We start from the raw sequence: 26,945 nt of genomic DNA, 5'->3' as shown, positions 1-26,945 counted from the left end.
CCCGGTTAGAGAAGGTCGTCTACGCCTTATACATTGCCGCGAAGAAGTTGGCTCCCTACTTCCAAGGTCGAGCAATTCGCGTGTTGACCGTTCAGCCGATCGGGCCAGTCCTCCGAACTGCTTCATCGTCTGGTCGCCTAGTCAAGTGGGCGTTGATGTTGACCCAGTACGCGATCGAATACCGACCGAGACCAGCTATCAAAGGTCAGGCCCTCGCTGATTTCTTGGTCGAGTGCACCGCCCGGGATACCCGACCCCCGAGGTCGCGGATCCCGAGGCTGAGTGGTGGTCGTTAGCTACTGACGGGTCGAGTAGCAAGAAAGGAGCAGGAGGAGGAGTGGTAGTCACGAGCCCGGAAAGATTCAAAGTCTATTTTGCTCTCATGTATCAGTTCCATCCGACCAATAATGAAGCCGAGTACGAAGCCTTTGTTAACGGCTTGCAGTGCGCTCGAGACTTGGGGGCTGACTACATTCGAGCTCAAACAGATTCCGCGCTCGTGGTCGGGCAGGTTCTCGGAGATTATGAAGTCAATGGAGAGCGTCTGCAGTTGTACCGAGACCTAGCCATGGAGAAGCTTGCTCAGTTCCGGGGGTATACCGTCCGGCACATACCCCGATTGGATAATGCCGACGCGGACATCTTGTCAAAGTTGGCTCAAGACGCCCCGGAACATATGTCGAAGATAGCACGAATTTTGGTGATCCCGAGACATAGCATCCATCGCCTACCGGTCAATCCGATCCAACCGGTAGAAGACAATTGGATCACCGATCTAAAGGAGTTCCTCGAGCACGGTCGACTCCCAGACGACCCCCAGCGTGCTCGGAAGGCCAAGCTTAGAGCCCCAAGGTTCCAAGTCTTGGACGGTCGTCTCTACAGGCGATCGTACGGAGGACTTCTTATGCGTTGCTTGACCGCATTTGAGGCCGATCTGGTCATGAAGGAATTGCATTCGGGAATTTGTTCTTCACATCAAGGAGGCCGATCGTTAGCCCGTCATATCATGCTGATCGGGTACTATTGGCCGTCCCTCCAGCTAGACTGTGAAAAATTAGCTCGGGAATGTGAGACGTGCCAACTGTTTGCCCGGATGCCTGGACGACCGACAACCTTCTATCAGCCGGTCACGACAGCAATTCCCTTCGCTAGGTGGGGGGTAGACATCTTGGGCACTTTCCCTCAGCTCTCCGGTCGGAGAAAGTTCGTGATTGTCGCCATCGATTACTTTTCCAAGTGGATAGAAGCCGAGCCCTTAGCCACGATCACATCTCAGCAGTGTGCTCGGTTCCTTTGGCGCAATGTGATTTCCCGCTTTGGTGTGCCCGTGCATCTCATCAGCGACAACGGCCGCCAATTTGTAAGCCAATATTTTTAAAATTTCTTGGCCACGATCGGGACGACCCACGTCCGGTCGTCGGTGGCTTACCCGCAGGGAAACGGACAAGTGGAGAACGTTAACCGGACGATTTTGGAAGGTCTAAAAAAGAAGCTACACTCGGCTGGTCGTAGTTGGGCCGATGAGTTGCCATATGTGTTGTGGACTTATCGGACGACCCCGAGGGAAGCTACTTTGGAGACCCCTTTCGCCCTGGTTTATGGAGCAGAGGCCCGATTCCCGATCGAGGCTTGGATCCCGACCGATCGAGAAAGAACCTACAATGCGGAGGAGGACGAACATGCGATGGTCGTGGATCTCGACGGGGTCGAGGAAAAAAGAGAGCTAGCCGCTCAGCGTATGGCCGAGTATCAGAAACGAGTCAAGAGTTCAAAGGACGTTCGGGTCAACCCTCGTTATTTCCAGGTGGGAGATTACGTTCTACGACGAAGGGAGGCCAGTCAACCTTTGGAAGGCGGAAAGCTAGCTCAAAACTGGGAAGGGCCGTACATCATCAGCGCTATCATACGGCCGGGTACATACCGACTGGAGACGACAACCGGTCGGATAATCGAGGGGACTTGGAATTCCGAGCACCTCGTTATGTTTAGGCACTAGCCTATTTTTTGTAATCTTTGGACGAAGTGGGGGCTCAACCTGCGAGTTAGTCCCGGTCGTCATTTGTAATTAAATCTACTGTTGTAAATATTTGTTCAAACCGCCTGCGTGCGAAAGGGTTTAATGTATATACGATCGGTGATTGCTCGACCGTTTGCATACGGCGGCCCAGTCGGTTATTTTCTATACTTTTAATACATACAGATCAAGTTACATCGACCGAGCGAGTTTATCGACCGGTCAAATACGCTTCTCTTCGGCGGACATTTGGGTCACGCCGTTGATCGGGGAAGCCAGGAGCGCTCAGCATAATTCCCCGATCCATTCATTTTCCTTCCACTATCGCACTCGCTCGTGCCTCGAGGGCACAATAGTGTGGGGGCTGGGATAAGGAAGTGTCTGTAGGCCCATCGCTCGGGAAAAACCCGACTGTGGGGGCTTACCCGTCTGTAGGCCCGTCGCTTGGGAAAAACTCGACCGTGGGGTCTTACCCATTTTCAAAATTTCGTCGAGGCCAGGAGATCGGGTAAACCTGATCAGGTTGGCCAGTATGACGTCGACATAGGTCTGTCGTTCGGGGATATCCCGAACGTGGAGGCCTACCTATTCTCAAAATTTCGACAAGGCCTTAGGATTGGATAAACTCGGTCGGGTAGGCCAATGAGACGTCGAAATTTTGGATGCACGACTGGGCCATAAGGCCACAAGGTCGGATATCGAGTGAGTGGAATAGTGCACGACCGGGCTAAAAGGCTGTAAGGTCGAGCATCTACGATCGGTGTACGCACGTTGAAATAAAGTAAAAAACGAACGGCACAAGTTGAACACAAAAGAGATTTATTAATCAAAAAACGTGCCCGGTACAACTCGGGACCGGGCTCCCGATTAGCATCACTTACACAAGGAAGCAGAATTTAAACCTATCCTACTTCTTCGTGGTCTCAGCATCGCCCTTCTTCGGCAGTCCCTCTCCGCTCGGGGCGGCCCCAGCTCCGCTCGCCTTGGTCCGATCCTTCGGATCAAAAGGTGCTGGCCCTGGGTCGGCTACGTTGTCGGGGAGGGTAGTTAAGACCAACTGGAGATCATCCCCTTCAAGGGCTTGCTCCATGATCTTCTTTGTCTGGTCGCGCATTTTTCGTTGACCGGCTTTGTACGCCCACCGGCCAAACGTCCACACCAGTTTCTCCCCGACCTCTGTACCCCGAACGGACTGGAGAAAACGAGCGCCCGATTCGGTGTCCTGGAAGAGATGTTGGGCGAGCTTGTCCGGGTCATTCTGACGAGCCCTTAATTCGGCTGCTTCCCCGATCGCCTGCTGGGCGACCTGCTCTGAGAGATCCCGCTCGGCCTTAGTCTTTTTGAGCTCGGCCTCCAGGTCCCGGATCTCCTGTAATCGCCGGTTGGCGACTTTCTTCAAGGCCTCAGCTTCGTTGGCCTGTAACGCCCGCTGTTGAAGAAACTGGGCCGCTCGGGAGATCTACGGTGCACAAACGATCAAGTTAGCCGAGTGGATTGACTTAAGAGAAAACTTGAAAGAAGAAAATATGCTTACCTCAGCCAAGTCTTGACCGATTTTCTTGGCTACCTGGCTCGGGGTCAGCTTAGAGATGTCCTCCTTAGCCGACCCGGCATTCCCGATCCGGGTGAGGATCGAAGAACCACCTTTGCTGCCGCCGCCTGAGGGCGTCGGGCTGTGCTGCTCGTGGCGCCGTTTTAGGGCCCCGGTCTCTGAGGCGGTCTTCTCCGTCATCTTCTCTTTTCCCTTCCCGACCGCCACTCGGGCGACCAGGACCTCCGAGGCGTCCACCACGTAGCCTTCAGTCGTGGTGACGGTCGATGCCCCTATGGGTCGGGCAATAGGAATCTCTTTTTCCCCGGCCGGCTTGTCCTGGGCCTTCTTCTTGCCAAGGGAAATCTTGGTCACCGGGCGTAGAGGAACGTCCTCGTCTCCGAAACCGGCCATCTCTGCAAACAAAAACAAAGTGGGTTAGGTCGAGTTAAGAGTGATCGGGATGTTAAGGGTCCGGAATAGGCTTGGCCTCAAACCCTTACCCTTCCTTTTGCCCCGAGCGGGCATCCGTGCAATTGTTACACCCGCCGGCTCGGGTTTGTATTTCTCGGTCAGATCGTAGACCGGCTCGGGCAGCCGGGCCGCTTCGTAGCACTCGGGCGATTTGAAGATGTGATATTCATAAATCTCGCTCGAGATCTTGGTCACAGCATCTATGAGGGCCTGGGTCTCGATTGGGGTGACTTGCTTTCGAAAGCGTTGACTCCAGACCCTCTCGACCGGGAGGATCCACGGATCGTACTTTACAGAAAAGATCCGGTTCTTCCACCCCCGGTTGTTCCCGGGTAGCCCCTCAATCGAGCATTTATCCGCTCGGGACTGGGTCATCAAAAATCCACCCCCGTACGCGGCCGCCAGCACCTTCACTTGGTAGACGAAGTTGAAGAGTTCCATGGTGCAGGCTAAGTTGTGCCGACTGCAGATCTGGGGGAAACACGCGATCATACGGTGCGCGTTCGGGCAAATCTGCCCGGGCATAACCTGGTAATAGCCCAGGAATGCGGTGAGGAGGCTGGAGAAGGGGAACGTGATCGGTGCCATTAACGAATCGTAATGCATCCCGATCCACTTCCCCTGATGCCGCTCGATGATATTTCCGAGCTGCCTGCTGGTGTCGAACTCGACCCGACCAGCGAGAGTTGCCGCGATTCTGCTTGCTTCTCCTTTTGTCAGCAAGCTCGTCTGGCCTTCGACGCTCTCGCTATTGAGGAACTCAAACCCGTCCCCGCTCGGCGATGCCGGCCCGGCCGGGTCTTCCTCGTCCGCTTCGGCTTCGTTCGCCCGATGTCCTTCCTCGGGCTCGACCTGAGGGTAATCCCCTATTACCCTTGTAGGCGTTTCCCTAACGCCTTCATCCGGGGAGTTTCGTCCGCTCGTGGACGTTTCGTCGCTCCCCGACCTGCTGGAGCTCGACCCCGATGTCCCCGACGAGCTCGATGACCCTTTTGGCTCGGGGGCTCGGTCGGGTATGTGTTGTGTTCGTTGCTCGACCTCTGGAGAATAGGACATGATGTCCACCTCTTCGCTGCTGTGCTCGATCGTGTTGTCGTAGTCTGCGATCGAGGCGTTCTGGCTATCCGAATCCGACATGTTTTCTACCTAAAGGTCGGTCGGGGTTAGTACAGGGTTCGGGAAGTTAGTTCGAAGTTAGTTCTATCCTACTCCTACACAAAGCTAAAAGCAAAGTAAAAGCTAAAGAATAGAGAGTTTACCGATTGGAGAAACTTGGCTGAAGTTGGTAGATAAGTTGCTCGGTTGATCTGCTGAGTAGCTCGCTCGGGACTCTTAGAGGGTGCCGATTGGATCAGAAGATTGAGGAAAGTTCATTTGAAGGCCTCAAGGGCCTATTTATAGGAGAACATTTAGGCGGGAAACCAATCCACTTGCGTGACACGACCAGCGCTGATTCCGAGGCGACCGTTGCAGTCGCAGAGGCCGGCAGTGGCCGACACATGGCGAGGGAAGGAATGACAGCTGGTCGGTCGGTTTGATGGCCGACGTTTGGGCTTCTTCATCCCGTCCCGTTTTTTCCCGAACGGTCAAAAAGGCCCGGGCTGGGGGGCTTTTGGTAGGGAATATCCCGACCGACATAAGCTTTACCCCGACCGACTTGCCTTTGTTTTTCTCTCTTTGTTTTGCAGGTAACAGGTCGGGCTTCATGTGAAGAACCCGGTCGGGGTCCGACCGGGAGTTGCCCGAGCAGTAGTGTCGACCACCGAGCGGTAGCCCTTTGGCGAGAGAGCTGACAAAGGACACGTGGCAGCTCTTTACGACGACAGACAGGGCACCCGGGAGGATGACACGTGGTGGCTACGTGGAGAACATGCCGAACGACCGGATTCTTGTCCCCGGCACAGCGGCTATAAATACCCACAGTAGCTACAGTGTAGAGGACTTTTGGACGATCGATAGGTTGTTACTAGAGAATCCCGACCGCAGTCAGTCGGCACTCAGAGCAACCAAGTAGATTGTACTTAGGGCCTCTACCGTGATCAATAAAGATATTTACTTGCTTTAATTGGTCTCGGGTTTATTTTATATTGCTTACGTAGAATTAGCAGTATCACAATGCTACCTAAAAGAGAATTAAAAAAATTTAAACCAAAAATAGTATTTATTTAAACTATTGCTTTTAGACTCAGTACTTAGATTAACGTTATTACAAAGTTGCAAACATTTATTTTTGTGATAGTTATATATAATCAATCTCTCATATATTATCTTGCATTTATATACTTTAAATTACTGATTTAAATAAACAAATTCAACATTTATTTACCTATGCATGAACATCTTCTATATAATATTACATTGATATACTTTGAAATATTTATTTAAAAATAAGTATTGGGCATTATCCTATTCGCGCAAAGCGCGTAGAAAAACTAGTATGTATATATATATATATATATATAAGATCGCGTTCAGATACAAATTGCCCACTCAAGAGAGAACCGAGTACCATTCAGTGCACGCCACATGTCCAAATATAGGTGCACTTATAGTTATAACTAGGTGCACCTATAGTTATAAGTAGGTGCACCTAGGTGCATGAATGTTTGCAGGTGGCTTTCACGGGTACTAACTACCCGCTGAACTCCTCCGTAAGAACAAAAGCGATTCCAAACAGAACGAACTCAGATCAATGAATGCTAACAAGGCAAAATTACATGCATTTGTAGGTGGAAGTAGGTGCACTTGTAAGTGATTTTACCTGCACTTTTTACTTGCAAAGGTGTACCAACTACTTGCACATATAACACATTTACATGCACCAAATGACACATGACGCGTGCTGAATGATTCTCAGTTCTCTCCTGGACGACCATTCGCATGAGAGTTAAGGATCAAATGTGAAGAAATACTTTAGGTAAAAAATAGAGTTAAATTTCAACCTTAGATCTAGTCCAAATCAACAACCTAGATTGAAGACTAATTAAAAAACACGTGGTGGTTTTATTGTAATTTTGAGTAAGTAAGTCAGATTGTCTTTGTATTCGAGTGCATATTTTTTCTTCTTCGAGTGCACATGTTTCCTTCTTCAAGTGCATAGTTCTCTTCTTCGAGTGCATCTGTTTTAATTTTGTTTCAGTACATAGTTTCTCCTTTGAGTGCACATCTTTGTGCCTTTGAGTGCAAAAATTTGGCCTTCAAGTGCACATTTTGTAGCCTTCAAGTGCATGTTTTTCTTTCTAAGAGTGCACAATTAATTTTTCTTCGAATCCCTTTTAGTGTTTTTTTTTTCTTTGTCTTCTAGTAATCCTCTTTATGCCTTCAAGTGCTCAATTTCATGCCTACAAATACATGTGTGTCTTACTATTGTATTAAAAACAAAACAAAACAAAAAAAATTACTTAACATTTCATTGAATCTTTTTTTTTTTTCATTCTAGTGCATGTTTTTAACCTTCAAGCGCACGTGTTGACATTGAAATTTTGATAAATATGATTATTTATCAATATTAGTATATTTGAATATATTTGATATATTTTGAATAATATTGATATAATCTAATTTGTTAATTAGATAATATCAAAAGAGTTTGAGCTTATCAAAACTCTTATATCCTACCGCTATAAATAAGACCTTTCATTTTTATGTAATCATAGGAAAAATTCATAGAAACATCCTAAGCTTTAAAACTTATTCAAGGATCACAATAAAAATGTAACCCTGAAAAGTAAAAGCTCATCCTCCAATCCAATTAGGCCTGTGCACAACCCGACCCACCCGATCAAACCGACCGACCCGACGACCGAGAGAGACCAACCCGGCATTACCCGAACCCGACTCCCCATACCCGATCCGCTATGCAAAACATCGTCGGTTTAGATGGTTCGGGTGGGGTATGCTATTTTGCCAACCGACCCGTCCGAATATTCGAACTATCCTAGGGTTCACTAAGGCTTTGTATTAAACAGCGTCGTTCCATCAAGGTATATATACATGCCTTCCACCACTTGGTCTTCATTCTCTCATCTGCGCAGCTGACCTAGGGTTTGAGATCTCATCTCTCGACTCTCACTCTCAACTCTCTCAGACTCTCACTCTCTCAGAGTCTCAATTCTCTCAAAACTCATCTCCGATTCTGTAAATCCGTAAGCTACTAAGTTTTTAATCTCTAATATCTTAGTCTCTATTTCTCTAATCTCTAATCTCTAATCTCTTACTCTCTAATCTGTAATCTCTAATCTCTTAAACTCTATTGTCTAATCTCAGGGTTCTCAAAATCGAAGCGTTGCAATCTCTAATCTCTTACTCTCTGTCTCTGAGAGTCTAAGTGGTGGAAGCCATGGACCGTGGTGAACTGGTGATTAGAAACCCTTGTTCTCCGGGGATTATTTGGGAGAAATCAAGTAAATCGTAAACCCTAGTTTATATTAAGAAAATGTTTGTGATTTTGTGTTATATTATATTATTATGATGATATGTGGTGAATATTTTGAGAAAGCATTGTGAAATCGAAAACCCTAGTTTTATATATCTTCATTTATGTGAGATACTGAGATGTATTGTGTTCTGTCTCTTCTACTATGAGTCTGTGATGAATATTTGGTGATATATTCATATATTATGCCATTTATTGGTAGAAGCCTTTTACAAACTGATTTCTAACTGTTGATTTTGTGAAATCTGGATTTTATGCCTTGTAAATTTGTAATCTACCAATCCGAGTTAAAGGCTTAAATGTGAAATCTCCAGTGTGGGAATTTCCATTTATTGGTGGAAGCCCTTTACAATTAACTCAAATCCAGATAATGATGATCTGGACTGAGTTCCTGAATCTGGATTTGTTTGTATAATTGTATATGTTATTATGTCTATTAGTTTATGGATGTATGACCCTTAATTGCTAATTGTTAAATCTGGAAAAATGATGACACAAACTACTATGTGATTGTGTCTGATTCTGGATATCTTTGTATGTTTAATTGTTTATTATGTGGTATTTTTAGTGTTAATGTGTTATGTCACACTCACACAAACTGAAAAATGAAAACTGGTACCCATCTTTGTAGATGGAAAGTGCCACTCAAATGAGTCAATCTGGACTTCCACCCTCAACTGAGGAGGGGCCTGGAGGAGTAACCCAAGGCACTGAGACAAATGCCCCTCAGCAGCCTGAGGTTAATCCTGCTGTTCCTGCACAGAAGAGGAAGAATGTGGAGTCTAGATCTAAGGTCTGGGAACATTTTGAAAAGATCTTTAATTCTGAAAACAAAGTAATAAAGAGGAAATGTATATACTGTGCTAAAGTCTATCACTGTGAGAGTAAAAAGCATGGTACTACCTCTTTAAGAAATCATATGTTGACCTGTCTAAAAAATCCACATTCTAAGGAGACTAGGCAGTCACTTCTTACTTTCACTGCTGTGACAACATTTGATACTCAAGGGGGTTCTGAAGGGGTTGTTGGGGAGTTAGGGACTTGGGTTTTCAATCAGGAAGCCATTAGGAGGGCATTATGTGAGATGATAATTATTGATGAGCTTCCATTTAGGTTTGTGGAGGGGCAAGGGTTTAAAAGGTTTATTTTGATTACTTGCCCTAGATTTTGTATACCTTCTAGGTGGACAATTTCAAGGGACATTTACCAAATTTACCTTGATGAAAGATTAAACCTTAAGAAGCTGTTTAGACTTAACACTCAAAGGGTCAGTTTGACTACTGATACCTGGACCTCTGTGCAGAGGATCAATTATATGTGCATTACAGCCCATTTCATAGATGATCAGTGGAAGCTGAATAAGAAAATCATATCCTTTGTCCCTATTTCTTCTCACAAGGGTGAGCATATAGCCAAGGCATTAGAAAGTTGTTTGATTGACTGGGGGATTATGGATGTTTTTTCTGTCACTGTAGATAATGCTTCTTCCAATGATACTGCTATGAGTTTTTTTAAGTCCAAATTGTTGTCATGGGGTGCAACCACTGTTAGGAGTAAGTACATTCACATGAGGTGCATAGCCCACATTTTAAACTTGGTGGTCCAAGATGGGTTAAGGTTTGCAGATAGTTCTGTTAAGAAGGTGAGGGATTCTGTTAGATGGATGAGGAACTCACCTGCAAGACTCAAAAAATTCGGAGATCTTGCAGAACTGCTTGGGGTGGAAGCCAAAAGTTCTTTACAACTAGATGTTCCAACAAGATGGAACAACACCTACATGATGCTTAGCACTGCCATACAATACAAGGCTGTGTTTGATGCATATTCATTGAATGAGCCCTCATTTGTTGCTGATCTGGGTGATTCTGTCCCTTCTTTTCTGGACTGGACTTCTGTTGAATGCTTGGTAGTTCTGTTGAAAGGGTTTTATGAGATGACAATTAGAATCTCTGGTTCTCTATATGTCACCTCTAACAGTTTCTTCAGTGAGATATCTGATTTGAGTTGCATGTTGAGTAGCATGATTGTTGCTGGTAGTGCTACAGAGGTAATGATTTTATATTTTTATCATTTTCAGTGGTTAATCTGATTATTTATGAATTTGTGTATGGCTATTTGTATTTAATTCATTGTTTTCTTAGGTTATGGGATCCCAAATGAAAAGTAAATTTGAAAAGTATTGGGGAGATCCTGAAAAAATGAATTCCTTGATCTTCTTTGCAAATATCTTGGACCCAAGAGATAAGTTGGAATATATGCCATACCAGTTTGAGGAACTGTACGATAAAGATAATGGAAAGAAGTGTTTAGAGAATGTCCAAGCTGCCATGGTAGAATTGTTTGGTGACTATGCAGCAACCTACTCTGTCAATGTGCAACAATCATCTTCTGATTCATCTTCTGGTAGCCAACCAGATGTGCCTCCTGTCCAGTCTCATGCCACAATTGGTAGACCTCAAAATATGTTAAAGAACAAACTAAAAAGGCAAAAAATAGGGGCTAGTGGAAGCTATAAAGAAACAGAACTTCAAGTCTATTTAAGTGAAAAAATTGTGGAGGACACTCCTGACTTTGATATCCTTAGGTGGTGGAAGCTAAATAGTGAGAGGTTTCCTACTCTCTCCAAAATGGCAAGGGATATCCTAGCAGTTCCTATTTCCACTGTTACCTCAGAAAGTACATTTAGTACTAGTGGGAGGGTATTAGATGCATTTAGGAGTTCTTTAACTCCTAAAATTGTCGAGGCCTTAGTATGTGCACAAGACTGGATGAGGTTACCAAATCAACCATTAAGGTTGAGGAAAATATTGATGATGTTGAAAAGCTTGAACAAGGTAATTCCGTTTTTACCTTTTTAACTTTGCATTTCAAATTCAAATTCTAACTTTGCACTTTGCAGACTTGGCTACTGGAGTAAGTCGATTTGGAACCACAGTATCTGGTGCTGCTGGTTTTCCCCTTCCTACCATTCCTGTAATGTTTTATTTACACTTAATTTTGATTTTATTTTCAATTGTTGGATTTGTTGCTGCCTATGGATTAATGGCTTGGTAACTGACTAACAATTCAATTGTTGGATTTCTTGCTGCCTATGATAAGTATGACTGTAGAGTGTATGACCCCAGCAGTATCAGCCGACTGCCTATATGAATGTCATCTCATATGGTAATAACAGTCACTCTACCTTAGTCCCTTATTCTCAAGTGCTCAGTATGTTATTTCTCTTTAGTCTTTACTGATTTGGCTATGATGATGCTTCCACCATTGTCTGAAATGGTTTTGGGTTGGTATGTTGCTCATTAGTTTTGGTTTGCATAATTGCATTCCAATACTAAAAGTAGCAATTTGCCCCCAATCTTACTTTAACATGAAAACATAGCAATCTGAGCCTTCCATAGTTAAATTTTTCTGCCCAACAGCCCCAATCCCCAAAGTATTTAATATGTTATATTTAACTTGTGTTTTGTCTTTACACACACTTGTACAGGAAGATCATGAAAGCTGAACTGCTGAAGGCTGAATAGACAATACATTATGATTATGGTATTTTTGTTCACAGGAAGATGTTGATTGGTGCAGTTTGCTGAATGCTTAATTGCTGATGTTTGAATTTTTTGTCATTAACATTTATCAGTTTATCATGATTCAATGACTTTGTAAAGCATTTTGTATTTTTGTCATTTGTAAGTACTAAGTAGTTGTAACTAAGTACTTTGACAGTTTGACATAAATGATATGGAATTTTACTTAGTTTTTTTTTTTTTAAAAAAAAATTATTGAATATGAAATCCGAACTAACCCGAACTTAAATCCGAACCGTCCGAAATTCGAATTAACTAAACCCGAATGGAGTATAGTACAAAAAAAAGTCGGATAGGATCTTGATTTAGAAAACCGAAATCCGATCGGGTGGACTAGTCCGGGAACCGAACCGTCCGAACCCGATCCGTGCACAGGCCGAAATCCAATCATGCCCGTTGATCCTCCATTGAAGATCAAGTCATTTGAACCCGGAGACCCTTCAATGAAGAACAAGCTATATATACCAGCCCTTCTTTGAAGATCAAGCCACTTGAATTCCGGAGGCCCTTCAATGGTGGAGTGTTCATGGCATCCAATTGAAGAATCAGAGGACCATCCAGAGACTTGTACCCACACCGGATTGATACTTGACATGTAACTAAATTTTGAATATTAATATATAGGAATAAGGGTTAAATATGCCACTGAACTACACACGAGAATGCAATTAGGCCACTGAACCTAAAAACCCTACAATTGGATCCCTAAACTAACCAATTTCATTCAATTTGTCTATTTTTTAGGTTTCTCAAGTTCCTAACAGGTTACCCCTGCACCTAAGATGCATACGTGGCATTTTTTTTTAAAAAAATAATTTATTTTTAAATTCTTTTTTTAATGTTTAATAAATAAAAATTAAATAATTTATTTTTAAATTAGTTTTTTTATGTTTAATAAATAAAAACTAAAATAATTTGTTTTTTTTTTTAAATAAAATAATTTGTTAAGACGTCATACAAGGCTTGGATTTTATTTTCAAAAAAAAAAATTATTTTAGTTTTTATTTATTAAACATTAAAAAACTAATTTAAAAATAAATTATTTTAGTCTTTATTTATTAAACATTAAAAAAAATTAATTTAAAAATAAATTATTATTTTTGAAATGCCACATATGCATCCTAGGTGGAGGGGTAACCTATTAGCAACTTGAGAAACCTGACAAATTGAATGAAATTGGTTAGTTTAGGGACTTAATTGTAGATTTTTAGGTTCAGTGGCCTAATTGCATTCTCGTGTGCAGTTCAGTGGCCTAATTGCATTCTCGTGTGCAGTTCAGTGGCCTATTTGACCTTTATTCCTAATATATATTATTCAATTTTCTTTGTTCACAAATTGGCACGCCCAATGGGACAACTCTGCCTCTCATCTCTTCATAGGCACATACCATTCAACCGGTATGGGGGCAAACCCCATATGAAATTTGAAATGAGGGAAGCTAAATGATACTCCTTGGCACGAGTTAAAATGACCTCATATCATTCAAGGCTCCTTAGTACGAGTTGAAAATACCTCATATCATATCCTTCAAGATACTCCTTGGAACGAGTTGAAACGGCCTTATATCTTAAAGTTGTAGTGTCGAAACTTCCTTGCACTACATACTTTAGAGTTGTATACGCTCTCAAGTGACATACAAGCAAGTCCCGAGGGGGCATTTGTTGACATTGAAATTTTGATAAATATGATTATTTATCAATATTAGTATATTTGAATATATTTGATATATTTTGAATAATATTGATATTATCTAATTTGTTAATTAGATAATATCAAAAGAGTTTAAGCTTATCAAAACTCTTATATCCTACAGCTATAAATAGAACCTTTCATTTCTGGCAACTCAATGAATCTAAGTTTGAGTAGCTCGTCAAACATGGGAGATACATCGGAATCCATGAAAGGATAAATCTTCTCCAGCCTTTCTTCAATTGTTGGCCTCCTACCACCCCTTGACGGGCCAGGGCTATAGAATGATCTTGGCCTAGGCCTTTCAGTTGCCTTAGTGAAGACTGTCATTGGTGTAGCCTTCACATTCATCACTTCCTTCTTTTCTTGCTTTGGAAATGGTTTATTTACTTTGTTGACTTCTTGCTTTCCAGGAGCCTTGGAGGAGCTAGGCAGGTTCAATATGTTGAGCCCTCCACTAGCTTCGATGCTCAACTCCATATCGTGAGCGCGACTGGACAACTCCTCAAAGGTCTTTGGCTTAATCCCTTGCAGGATGTAGGAGAGTTCGAAGTGCATGCCTTGGATGCACATCTCAATTGCAGAACTTTGGGATATTTTTCTTTGCAATTCAAGCATAATTCCCTCCATCTTTTGATGTAGGCACCAGCATGTTCGCCCTTCCATTGGCGAGTAGTAGTGAGTTCCAAGAAGCTGACCGTTCTCCTTGTACTATAGAAGCAGGTTAAGAACTCACGTTCCATATCATGCCAACTATAGATGCAGCCGGGCGCGAGGTCGGTGTACCAATCAAACGCAGTTCCCTTTAATAAATGGACAAACTGCTTTACCAACAAATCACCATAAGTCCCGGCATCATTGCATGTCTCCACAAAGTGGGTAATGTGCTGTCGGGGATTTCCTTTGCCATCAAATTGCTGAAACTTAGGAGATTGATAATCGTAGGGCATTTTCAACTCCTCAATTCTTTGTGTGTAGGGCTTAGCATAGGAATATGAAGGCTGGACGGTATGCAGATTTCCAGAGCTCTCATTCTTGGCGAGTATTTTCAACTCCTCAATTCTTGGCGAGATTTCGGCAGAGCTTCAGTATGCAGATTTCCAGAGCTCTCATTCTTGAAAATGAAACCACTATTTATAGTGGTGGGTGTAGAGAAGAAATCTCTAACCAACTCTATCCCTTAATTTAATTTAATTATCTTAATTAAATTAGATAATGTATCGGGACACCATTGTGTCCAGGTTCATCATTTCATTAAATTTCAAATAATATCAAATAATTCAATTTCCTCAAAATTATGTAATCCACATATAATTTTGATGGGCCAAGACCAAGTCAAACCTGCTAATTAGGCAACCCAATTAATCCAAGCAGCCTGGTCCAACTTAATTAAATATTTCACCAACTTGGGCCGAACAATCCAACATTCGATTATATTTAATTAAGTAATTAAACCAATTAATTATTCAATGGGCCATTTAATTAATCCAATTAAATAAATATTAGTCCAATTAACTTAATTAAAGTAATTAATTTAAGAATTAAATATCAACCGCGGCCCAATAGCATTATTTAAATTTTCAATGCTTACAGCACGTTTTGTAGCCTTCAAGTGCATGTTTTCTTTTCTAAGAGTGCACAATTAATTTCCTTCAAATTTTCAATTTTAGTGTTTCTCCCTTGCCTTCTAGTGAACATCTTTATGGCTTCAAATGCTCAATTTAATGCCTACAAGTGTATGTGTGTCTTACTATTGTGTAGCAAAAAAATACTTAGCATTCAAGTGAACCCTTTTTTCATTCTAGTGCATGATTTTAGCCTTCAAGTACACATTTTTATGCCTTCAAGTGCATATTTTTTTGCCTTCAAGTGCATATTTGTTTGCCTTCAAGTGCACAATTCTTGACATTATTTGTTATATCTTGTGCATTCTTTTCAATAACCTATAACTAAATTTCTAATGAAATTTGTGAGATTTACAAACGATTTGTATGGGTAATTTCTTTAATAACACTTAAGTTGAATAACTTCCATTTTTGGTGCCATAAATTGCATCAATTAGACATCTATTTACCTTCGAGTGCAGAATTTTTGTCTTCAAGTGCATATTTTTGTATCTTCAAGTGCATAGTTTTGAACTTTCAAGTCCACAATTGTAATTAATTCGAAATGATTTTTTTTTAAAAAAGAGCATCAGATCTTGTAACACCCCCGATTTTGGGCAATAATTTAAGACAATTAAAACTTAAATAGTAAAAGCAATCTAACCATAAAGATCATAAAACGCGAAAGCTAAGTAAACCGTATAGGGTGTTATGCCACGTCTAAGCAACATACTTAGATGCACAGGTTAGCAAAAGTCTAATCCAAAAATGTCATAACATTCTCATGTCTAAAGTCTAGGCACACAAGCCACATTAACTGGACTAAGAGATACAAGAAAGTTACCCTAAACTACGTCTTCTTCTAGCGCGCTCGAACGAGAACTACTCTGTACCTGTAAAACATAAGGGGTAGCACCCGTTAGCAAATAATGCTAAGTAACCCACTACTACGTGTTGAGTACGATATAACATAGATATAAGAAAATCATTTGAGACTTGGAATACATGGATATAACTTAGCAACGCTAGCTTTAAAACAAGGAGTAGAGATAACGTATAACTCATTATAGAACACTCTCAATCAACTGACCATCAACGATTAAATAATGGAATCAATCACAAGAAGACAAAGATACGGATTCAACAATAAACATGGTAAGGTATTCAATAAACCATCATCAAGGTCACTTATAAGGAGATGCTCATAAGCAATGAACTTCAATAAACACAATCAATTATCACTTTCACATTCCAACCTTATACCAAGTTCCAACCTTTACTCCTCTCCATCCTTATAACAGTTCCAACCTGTACCTCCAGGCCATCCTATACAACCAGTCCAACCTTATCCCTCCATATGGAGACTTAGCTCCTCCACCTGCTTTTCATTATATAACATATCACGTGATAGTTTACCGCCAAACATTTGAGCACGCAGCTCGTATCCGCCAGCTTTTATACACATAGTCACACAATCACTGACATAAGATAATCAAGGCGCATCATTAGCCCGAATCAAGGAATAAACATGGCAATGTACAACATATGTACCAATTCACAACGATAGATTCAATCGAAGAACTCAAGAGAAAATACGAAGGAAACATTTCAAGGAATACCACAATAACGAAAGGCTTCCAATTCAAAGGCTCACAACGACTGGTAACAGAAGTCACCAATCCTCATCAATAATAGGCAAGATCAATATGAGGTAAACACATACTAGTACCAACGAATCAATGTAACTAGCATGCAATTCAATCAAGACCATCAATAAGGCTCGTACGAAAAACATCTACTTCATATCAATCCAACGAATCACAAGATTGTATCATGAACACGATTCAAGACCCGCAAGTCCTATTTCGGTACTTAAGGACATCGTTCTAGACTTACGAAACATCAATCAAGACACACAAGTGCACAACGATTTATCAAAACGGAGGCCAAAAGACAACGTACTAGTGGGTGGTACGGTGGGTAGTCAACCACCCACCACCTCCCCACCACGTACTCAGCGGGTGGTACCATGGGTGGGCAACCACGCGTGTACCCCCCCCCCCCCTCCCCCGCCACCTTCACCACTTGTATTCAGCGGGTGGCACACTGCCCGCCGTTCTGCCCGCGGGTACCGTCAACAGGGAGAAAATTCTATTCGGGGAAAATTGCCAAAATGCACAAGTTCAAGTCCAAAACACCTCAACACACACACTCATCAACAAAGGAACTTGAACACATTAAATAGCTCAAAGGATAACATTTATGAACCCTAAATCACAAGCTCTAACATGCATAAACACAAGATTATGCACAATTTCATTCAAGAACATCAAGAATATCAATAAATCATCATATCGAGCATAAAATAGGTTTTGTAGAACATGGGTTACCTCTTGTAGCCTAGGGAATACTCCTTCCAACTCCTAAACTTCCCCTTGAAATTCCTCTTCTTCAAGATCTTCCCAAACACAACCAAAGCCCAACAAAACACAAAACTTAGATAGAGATAAGGAAAGACTAAGAAATAACACTAGCCAAGCTTAGGACTTACCCTTCCGAGGTTTTGGTGGATGAAAGTTAGGATCTTGGAGAGTTTCTTGCAAGGTTGATGGTGAGTTTTAGTCTAGCTTGGGAAATTAGCTAAGCTTTTAAAGAGAAGGTAGAGAGAAATGTAGAGAGAGATGGAAAAGTTGAAATAGTTGGGGATTCTCTTGGTTGGGGTAGGGTTTCTAGGCAAAAAAATCTGAAAAGTTTATAAGGTGGGCCCCTTTTAATCAATTTAAGGGCTAGGAAGAATTTAAAGGCTAAGTATAAAGCATAAGACACAATGTCCATTCAATTGGCTAAGGAACCTAGTCAATTTAGGTCCTTCAACTATATAATATAATGGAATTAGGAAAGAATTTATAAAGCAAGTTTAGAATTAATTAGACAATCAATTCCGTTTAAATGATAATTTTTCGGGGTGTCACAGATCTGGATAATTCAATGGCTGAGATTTGTGCGCATTTTTTACCTAGAGAGTCATTACATGATCCTAAACATATATATATATATATATATATATATATATATATATATATATATATATATATATATATATATATATATATATATATATATATATATATATATATATATATATATATATATATATATATATATATATATATATAGGGATGAGATCTGGTGCGAAGGAGGTCCTACGCGAAACATGCAGTGAGATGAACCGTTGATCAAATCTAGATCAACGACTCAAATCAATATTTAAAAAAAAAAAATGCGTGTCCTGAAAAAACAGAAACAAAGTGTAAAAATGGCTCATCTTAAGTGTTAAAATGACGCAGCTTAAGTGTTAAAATGACGCACCTTAAGTATTAAAATGGAGCACCTTCAACGTTAAAAAATGGCACACCTTAAGTGTTACAAAGACGCACCTTAAGTTGAAAAAACACGCACCTTAAGTGTTAAAATGATGCACCTAAGTTTAGAACTTATGCATAAGTGTATAACTGACGCACCTTATATGTTAAAATTGCACAGTTTAAGTGTTAAAATGACACACCTTAAGTTCTCAAGTGTAAAAATGTAAAACTAACGCACCTTAAGTATTAAAATGAAACACCTTAAGGGGTCGTTTGGTTCACTGAATATCAGATTACCTTAGGAAATGTTAGATTCCTGGGAATGTTAGATTCCTGTGTTTGGTTAAAATTGGAGTATGTAATATAATCATGTTTGGTTTAGGGTTATCTTTTATACACACAATATAATATCCTTAACATATTTTCATATCTTTTAATAAATTTAAAAATTAAAATAAATAAATAAGATAACGGTATCATATATAATTACATGATTTTAAAATATTAACTAAAATCTTAAACTTGAGAAACAAAATTATTTTATATGCTAACATAACATAATATAAATAAAAAATATATAATTACAAAAATAATTATATATATATATATATATATATATATATATATATATTATAATAATAATAATAAACTAACATAACCAAGGTTATCTTATATAACCTAAGAAATTGAAGGGAATCACATTTCCTTCAAAATTCTATGTGGAGGGAATGTGTCATTCCTTATGAATGTTAGATTCCCTAAGATAATAAGATAATATGAACCAAACATAGGAATGTGAACTTTGGAATGTCACATTCTCTTGGTTATGTTATATAACCTGAACCAAACGCCCCCTAAGTGTTAAAACAACGCACCTAAACACAAAAAATATACACCTTAAGTTTCACACAATACACAAAATTACCAAAATGTCACCACATATTTTTTTAATCCGTGTTTATCCTGGACGAAATCAATTTGTTTTGATGGTTTAATTACTTTTTAAAAATAATTTCAAAACTTATTTACCTCTTATTACAAAACAAAGAGTAAAAATGAAAGGGAAAAACTAAAAATAAAATAAAATTGGTACTTCTAACTCTGTTACAATGAAGTATCGGTCCATACATACTTTCTTAACCTATTAAAGAACAAAGAGTCAATGCCCCCATTGGAAAAAAATTTTCTTGAAAAATCATTGAAGATAACATTTAAAATACTTGAGAGAAAAGACTACAAGGTCTAAGATATCTAAGATATAATCTCATTAAAAGTATGTCAAAACTCAAGTAGGAAGCAACTCAGCAAGAATGATAACGGCTCCCATCCGGTACTGGTACACTCTATGCACAAAGAGTTTTTATCACCTCTGATCAATAAAGTTCTCCCAATAACTCTAAGAGTTTCAAAGAATTCAAACCCCGACATTGTTACTAAAATAAAATTTTAAAGTGATCAGTCAAACAAATTGAGCTAGCCGAGTGAGAACAACTTTTCCTTTTCCTTTCCCTGAAAGTGGAATAAGAAAAAGAAGACACCCACCCAAATGTAGAAGAAAATTTTCCCAATAAACCAAGTTCTCTCTTCTCTTGTGAGTTGTCTGTGGTGCTCTTGAAGTAGCATCAACCCCACCCCACTCCATACATATGTCCTTCCATTCCCTGAGCATTTGGAGTGTTGATATCCAACATCTCTGCATTGCACCACTTTAAGGATGAATAATTTTCTCATGGAAATTCAGAAACCATTAACCCAGTACTACTTTTCCCTTTCCAAACTTTCCAAGTCTTTCTCTTTCTCTTCCATCTTAACATTGCTGTCCTTTTAGATTTCCATTTTCTATATTTTTCTCTATCCTGTAGCCACTCTGCATAGTCCTTCCCTTGTTTGCACTCAATAAAATCAGCTAACTCACCAAAATCAGAGTCTTTTTTTGCGTTGGGTTCCACGCACCTCAGAAAGATCTCACCATTCAACGTTTCCTCTTCAACACTCACCATTTCTTCTTCTTTGTCAAATAAACAAGAAGCACTTGATGATGAACTCTCTGCCCATCCATCTTCCACATTGCCACAATACTTTACCGTAGTCTTTGACTTGCTGACAAAAAGTTGAAGCATGCAAGGAATAAGCAAATATAAAAGCATTGACAACATGAAACCAAGAAAATCATATCATTCGTTACAAATAACAAAATAATAGACACCACCAAAACTTAACTATTAGGTCCCAATGGGGAAAACACTTCCTATGAAAACAAATGTTAGGAGTTCGAGTTTGTATAGATCAACCATGACCACGGACTTAATGGTCATCTTAGAAGACAACATTGTTATGGGGCAAGATCACTCAACTAGGCTATAATGCACATGGCTCAAACCACACTGAAAGACAGAATCCAATCAATTAACTTGTCTAATCCATCACCTTAAAAACCCAAATGTTCTCTCTTATTTTTTCAATGTGGGACTGACTCTTAACAAACATGACATAACATCGGAGCAGAAAGTGAACTAAAACTGGACTTGAATATAGTAAATATTTAGGCCTTCCCTAACAAATGTGTTACTTTTACAGTTTTCCTTTTTTTCTGATGCAATAAACGCCAGCCAATACAGAGATACGATGCATTTTTAGTACTGAAATAAAGAATTGAACTTGGCGTCGAGGGAAGTAGTGAAAGAGTAGGCAAAAGAAGGGAAGAAAATAGTTCACTTAAAGATATATGGAATACGCCTTAACAACGAATGAAGTTAAATCAAAATTTTGAAGATAAAGCACTACAGCGGAAACAATAAAGTAAAGAGGCAAATGATCAAGTAAAACACAGACTGCAACAACAAACTCATTTAAAATACATAGAATGGATCAGAACCTCAAGTACAGATTCTGTATATTTTGAAATTTTGATGCAACCATTATGCTAGGCCTCTGGTCCATTACTGCCTGCATCACAAATAGTAGCTGAGAAAGCTGCAACATATTTCGCATTACTTATATTTTTATAAGGAAAAAAGTAGACAAACTTTCACCTCTTGGATTCTGACCAGGGGTAATGCAGAGGAATCGGAGTCTGAGCCACAAACAATTAATGACCTCAACTCATCTAAATAACCCTCTTCAAGTACAAACAAATTCACCAGAGCAGTGATAGTTAACAAGCACCCATTTGCTAAGCAACCAATCCTCGTTAAAAAACTAAATGCAAGCATGCCTGAAAAATGCAGAAGCATCACCATGAAATCCTTGTGCTTGATGGAATTCGTCTCCATTATGTTACTTAAGAACTGTTGGACTGGAAAGTGTATTTTGGATTCACTAAAACAGCTAATTGAACCCAAAATAGACATGTACTCCTTACACAATGAGTAGTCTTTCAAGGTTTTGAAAGAGCCATAACTTTCACCATTCCGGAGATATGATATAGCACGCAGCAAAGAAGTGCCCATTAACTTCAATACAGAAACTAGGAGACATATAGCCTGAAGGTCCATACCCTTGATTGCAGGTTTTACAGTTTCATCAAAGCTCACTGATGCTCTTAAAATCAGACAACTTATAATTGAGAATACATCATCTTTGCATGATTGGTCCAGAAGATATTGGCAATCCTTCACATATGCAATACACGAACTGGTCATGTCAGATTTCAGTTCAAAGAAATGGTTGCCTAAGAATGAATCTGATGAACGCTCAAACCTTTTAATCAGAGAGTTTATCTTCTCCTGTGTGCTTGGCAATATATAAGATTCAAAAGGTGGAGGAAAGTTCCCTCTATATGTGCTTGAGTTGACGAAAGACGTACATTTACTTGGACAGTCACCATTGATCTGTACAAAGGATATAAGTTTCATATACATATTGACTGATTTTTCAAACACTGAGAGAAAGCAGTCAAGAAGTTTACAGTTTGGTTTCAGGTTTTGAACATCCATCAAACCACTCATGGCTTCAGATACAGATGAAACCACGTATGCTTGCACAATTTTTGGGGCAGAAAAAACAATTGGATTGAGAAGCAATGATATGGCCGCAGTCAGACTCACTTCTGGAGTTATAAAGAATTTGAAGCCCTTCCTCTGTGCTCGGAAAAGTCTATAAAGAAATTCTTCAATTGCATTTTCACCAGAAAATGATAGGAGAAAGCAAGTGGAAACAAGTTCCATAAGGAATCCAATATCACTCTGACGTTTCTTTGAACTAATATCTTTCTGAGTGGACTGAGGTATAAACAAGGTTTCACTAGTAGAGGAAAATAAGTCAATCAGCCTAAATATTGCACGTAATTTGCCATGCACCAGAAGCTCATCAAGAAATACCTGAGTATACAATGTCCATGTTAATTAGGAACATGAAAGAAAGAAAGAAAGAAAGAAAGAAAAAAAAAAAAAATAGCAAATATTCTCTTATAAAAGTATTCAGCAAAATGAGTGTCATGAAAGTATGAAACTAATGCATGTCAGCATGTGCTCAGACTTCTAGACAACTCAGAGTCATGTTAGAGAAGAGCTAGAATCAAGGTTCCTAATGGACTGAACTCAACTAAGCCTTAATCCTGAACTTCCAAATGTATTCAACAAGATCTCAAAAAGTGAAATTCATGAATAACTGGTTCAATAATGAATGTAGATTATCAAGATCATGATAAGGATCAACATGAATAATCAAACTTTTCATCTGCAAATCAACAGAAACATAAGTTTGATTCCAGAACACTGAAAGCAGAACCCTCAATAAGGATGATGATACACAGTTGCTTTTGCAAGCAATATAAGAGTAAACTATACAAAAACATGTAATTTGGAGATTTTGAGGGGATACAGTACCCCCAATGTTTATGTAATCAAATTTAAACTATCTAGACTCAAGAGTATAATTCAAACAGTATGCTTAAGGTAATACAATTTCCTATTAAGAAAATATGTAAAAGAATATGCATACCCATGGTTGTATGACTTGTATCCACACACACACACTTATGAGTGAATATATGCAACCATATACTGTCATATACTACAACACTATGAAGCATGTGGTCTTGGCCTCTTCTTCCCAGGCAAATAACTTGAAGCATTATCTTTTTTTCAATAGTAATAGGAGTCGAATATTATGTTATATCTCATCATATTTGTAATATGCTTTGCAATCAAGGCACTCTACTGCCACATGAGACTATGTTGCCATAAATATAAAACCATGACTGAGATTTTTTATATTCATAGCAATCACAAATGAAAGTCTTTTATTCTTCCTTTCAAAATTCAACAACAAAATTTTGCACAAGCATACATACCTCCAACATAGCAATTGCAAATGAAGTTTGAAGATTAGGTGGCTCATACAAATGAAGCGAAGCAACAAGTTCCTCTCTTGAAGTGGTTCTGAAGTCATCATCATCATATGTGCACGCATGAAAAACTGAGTTCTGCAAACTAATATCTTTCCTGTCTTTTCTCTTTGGTAAGTTTAGGGAACACAACTTACAAAGTATCTTCAAAAGAATCCCGCCTTTTTCCAAAACAACGTTATGATCATATATATGCAATTCCAGAATAGCCATACTACTCCTTAACAGCAAGACTAGTACTTCAACTGTACAATTCACATGTATGCTACCTTGTCCAAGATCCTTGCTTGTACAAACATCATATAGAGAAGAGAATATACTGTTAAACCTCAACGATAGTTCTTTGAATAAAATGTCAGAAATCACTCGTAGATCATTCACATCAACTTTGCTGAGGGAATCTGTGGACATATGGACAAGTAAACAATACAAACTCTTCAAGATGGGTGATTTTATGCCCTGCAGTTGCACATAAATGAAAAATATGTTACAAGTTACAACTTAGCTAAAAGTCTCCGATTATGTCAATTTCCATGTTTTAGATCATTTGAAGTCTGAATACTTAGAAAGTTTTATCTCTTGGCACTACATTTCTTTCTGCATACATCAGCCATCCCATTCCATGTGCGTGAGTTTTGTATCCCCTCAAGCTGCAGACTCCTTTAGGTTCACTGTAGTGCAGCTTGAGGGGATACAAAAGAATAAAACTTTAACAAGCAAACACTCCTTGGACCCAGAGCTTTTGTCAATTTTGGAGTTAACCACAAGCTGCAGACTCCTTTAGGTTCACCGTTATACCCACACATCCAAAGAAATGTGGTTTTTCAACTAAAAACTCACTTCTAAAATAACAACTTCATCATCGTTGAATTTCACCAAATATAAATAAGATTTAAAACGGAAACTATATTTTTACTTGTACAACAAATGGATACATACATAAAAAAGATATGTAAGTAATGGACCTCAAGAGTTTTGATTGCGGAGAGCAGCCTCTGGAGTGATCGAGAATAATTTGAATCCGAAGCAGAATTCAGGGTTTGTCTCCGAGAATCTTTGCGGATCTTCCGTTTTCTTGTTGAAGCCATTACTCAATTTTGCGATGATACTAGCTTCTACACAGCAAGTCTTTGTTCCTCCAAAATCATTTTGCAAATAGAATTTAGAAAAATTTTAGGGTTTTTGTTTACCATATTCACAATCCCGCCTCAGTTTTTTGGCGCGAAAATAATTTAGGTTCAGTCAAAATTTGAAATTAATAAGCATTCACACAACTGCACCCGTCTTTTCAATCAAGTTTTTAAAAAAAAAAAAAAATACTCATGATTCTTTACAATATAGTATATGTTCTATACTTTCTCAATCATTCTCAACCCAAAGAATCCAAGCCCTCACCACGGGGGCTCGATCATGTGACCACTCATTTGGAATGGTAACACAGGTGTCATCACAATACATAGCAATTGGCTCAATCAAGCTTTAATTGTACTTTTTTTTTATACACATTAGTTTTCCAGTTTATACTTGAGTACTTGATTAATTCTAAGTTCCCAAAACTGTTGATCTAGGGTGTTGGAGAAAGTAAATTGTGAGTCACCCAATCACTAGCGCTGTAAAAACGGGCTGGTCCGCCACAAATATGGGCTTGATAGGGTCAGCCTGCCCCCTCCCTGCCATAGGCCAGTGGGCTTAGCTGGGCCCGCCAAACTTGACTCTTTTTTTTTTTTTTTTTTTTTTTTTTTGATAATTTGTGAAAAATATATAAATGCTAAAATCACTCAAATCATAATTTCATAAGTCCATTACAAGTTACATATTGTAATTACTCAATTGATGAAATCAAACATTCAAACTCCATAAGTAGGAACAAATGAATAATAGTCTTAATACAATATCATCAACAAGACAACACAAAATTGAGTACTGAGATTATACAAATAGAGGCAGTTAATCACTTAAATTTGAGAATGGAGTACTGAGATTTTAGTATTTTACAATGAAACAAAGTCAATAATTAAATAAAATTAATTAAATTACAAATCAAGAAAATAAGTATATGTACCTCAAGAATGGGAGAGTACTACGACAGAGTGGCTGCGACGGATTTTTGGCTGCGACAGACTAGCTTCGAGCCTGCGACGGACGAGCTGTGAGCCTGCGATGGACATGCTGGGCTGCTGGCGGTGCTGCGACGAAGTGAAGGACTGAACTACTGAAGGTTGAAGAAGGGAAGAGAAAGAGAGAAGCTGTGAGTGTGTGATGGCAGAAAGTGAGAAGTGACAAGGGGAAATGGGATTTTTTTTTTTCTTTTTGAAGAAAGGGGAAATGGGATTTTAGTTTTAGGGATTCATTGATTTAGGCTTATATTTTTACTAGTACTTTCTATACGACTTAAAAATAAGTGCCAAATATTACTACTCTATATTAAGATCTTACATTTATTTATATATTATTGTATATAATAATAATAATAATAATAATAATAATAATAATAATAATAATAATAATGTACAATATTATTATTATTATTATTATTATTATTATTATTGAAAAAGATTAGAAGAAATACGGTAGATGCATGTGGATGGTAATAATAGTGGAAAAGACAACGAAGTTATAACGGTAAGGGCATATTTGTCTAAAATAATGTACTAATACAACTCTTATAGCATAATCTTTAAAAAAAAAAAAATGAAGGGTGTAACTTTCATTCACACTTATTAGTTTTTAGATAGAGGAAATTTCAATTTTGGTTCTATGACTATAGGGGTCTTGTTAATTTCAGTCCTTGACTTTTAAAAGTGTCAATTTAGTACCTTAACTATGCAATTTTTGTCAATTTTGGTCACACCGGTCAAATTTCGCTGAAAAATTTTAATAGTTAAAATAATGAGAGTATTTAGTC

The 26,945-nt window shown here is 39.4% G+C and overlaps 2 protein-coding genes and 1 long non-coding RNA gene across 5 annotated transcripts; 2 read left to right on the top strand and 1 right to left on the bottom strand.

The window, feature by feature from the left end:
• The first annotated feature begins 9,085 nt into the window (after nt 1-9,085).
• LOC109162944 (zinc finger BED domain-containing protein RICESLEEPER 2-like) lies at nt 9,086-11,371 on the top strand. The gene is made up of 3 exons (XM_019311650.1): nt 9,086-10,501; nt 10,596-11,288; nt 11,354-11,371. Exons 1-3 carry the CDS (start codon nt 9,086-9,088, stop codon nt 11,369-11,371), a joined length of 2,127 nt encoding a protein of 708 aa, XP_019167195.1.
• Nucleotides 11,372-11,694: 323 nt separating this feature from the next.
• Nucleotides 11,695-16,099, top strand: LOC109162952. The gene is made up of 3 exons (XR_002051178.1): nt 11,695-11,762; nt 16,034-16,036; nt 16,085-16,099. It is a non-coding gene; the product is annotated as an uncharacterized LOC109162952 (long non-coding RNA).
• A 3,659-nt stretch (nt 16,100-19,758) lies between these two features.
• On the bottom strand, nt 19,759-26,339 carry LOC109162950. Of its 3 annotated transcripts, none has more exons than XM_019311655.1 (6): nt 26,103-26,339; nt 25,006-25,176; nt 23,987-24,499; nt 21,726-23,012; nt 21,569-21,639; nt 19,759-20,793 (listed from the first exon to the last, which is right to left on the bottom strand). In XM_019311655.1, exons 2-6 carry the CDS (start codon nt 25,126-25,128, stop codon nt 20,421-20,423), a joined length of 2,367 nt encoding a protein of 788 aa, XP_019167200.1. In that variant the 5' UTR covers nt 25,129-25,176; nt 26,103-26,339; the 3' UTR covers nt 19,759-20,420. The 3 variants fall into 3 exon arrangements, with proteins under 3 accessions (XP_019167200.1, XP_019167201.1, XP_019167202.1); XM_019311656.1 differs by having other exon boundaries at nt 25,006-25,168; XM_019311657.1 differs by lacking the exon at nt 26,103-26,339 and having other exon boundaries at nt 24,980-25,049.
• Between the last annotated feature and the right edge of the window lie 606 nt (nt 26,340-26,945).

This window comes from Ipomoea nil, unplaced genomic scaffold (genome assembly GCF_001879475.1).
Source record: "Ipomoea nil cultivar Tokyo-kokei standard unplaced genomic scaffold, Asagao_1.1 scaffold2971, whole genome shotgun sequence".
NCBI classification, from domain to species: Eukaryota; Viridiplantae; Streptophyta; class Magnoliopsida; order Solanales; family Convolvulaceae; genus Ipomoea; species Ipomoea nil.
This window is presented reverse-complemented; position numbering and strand designations above follow the sequence as displayed.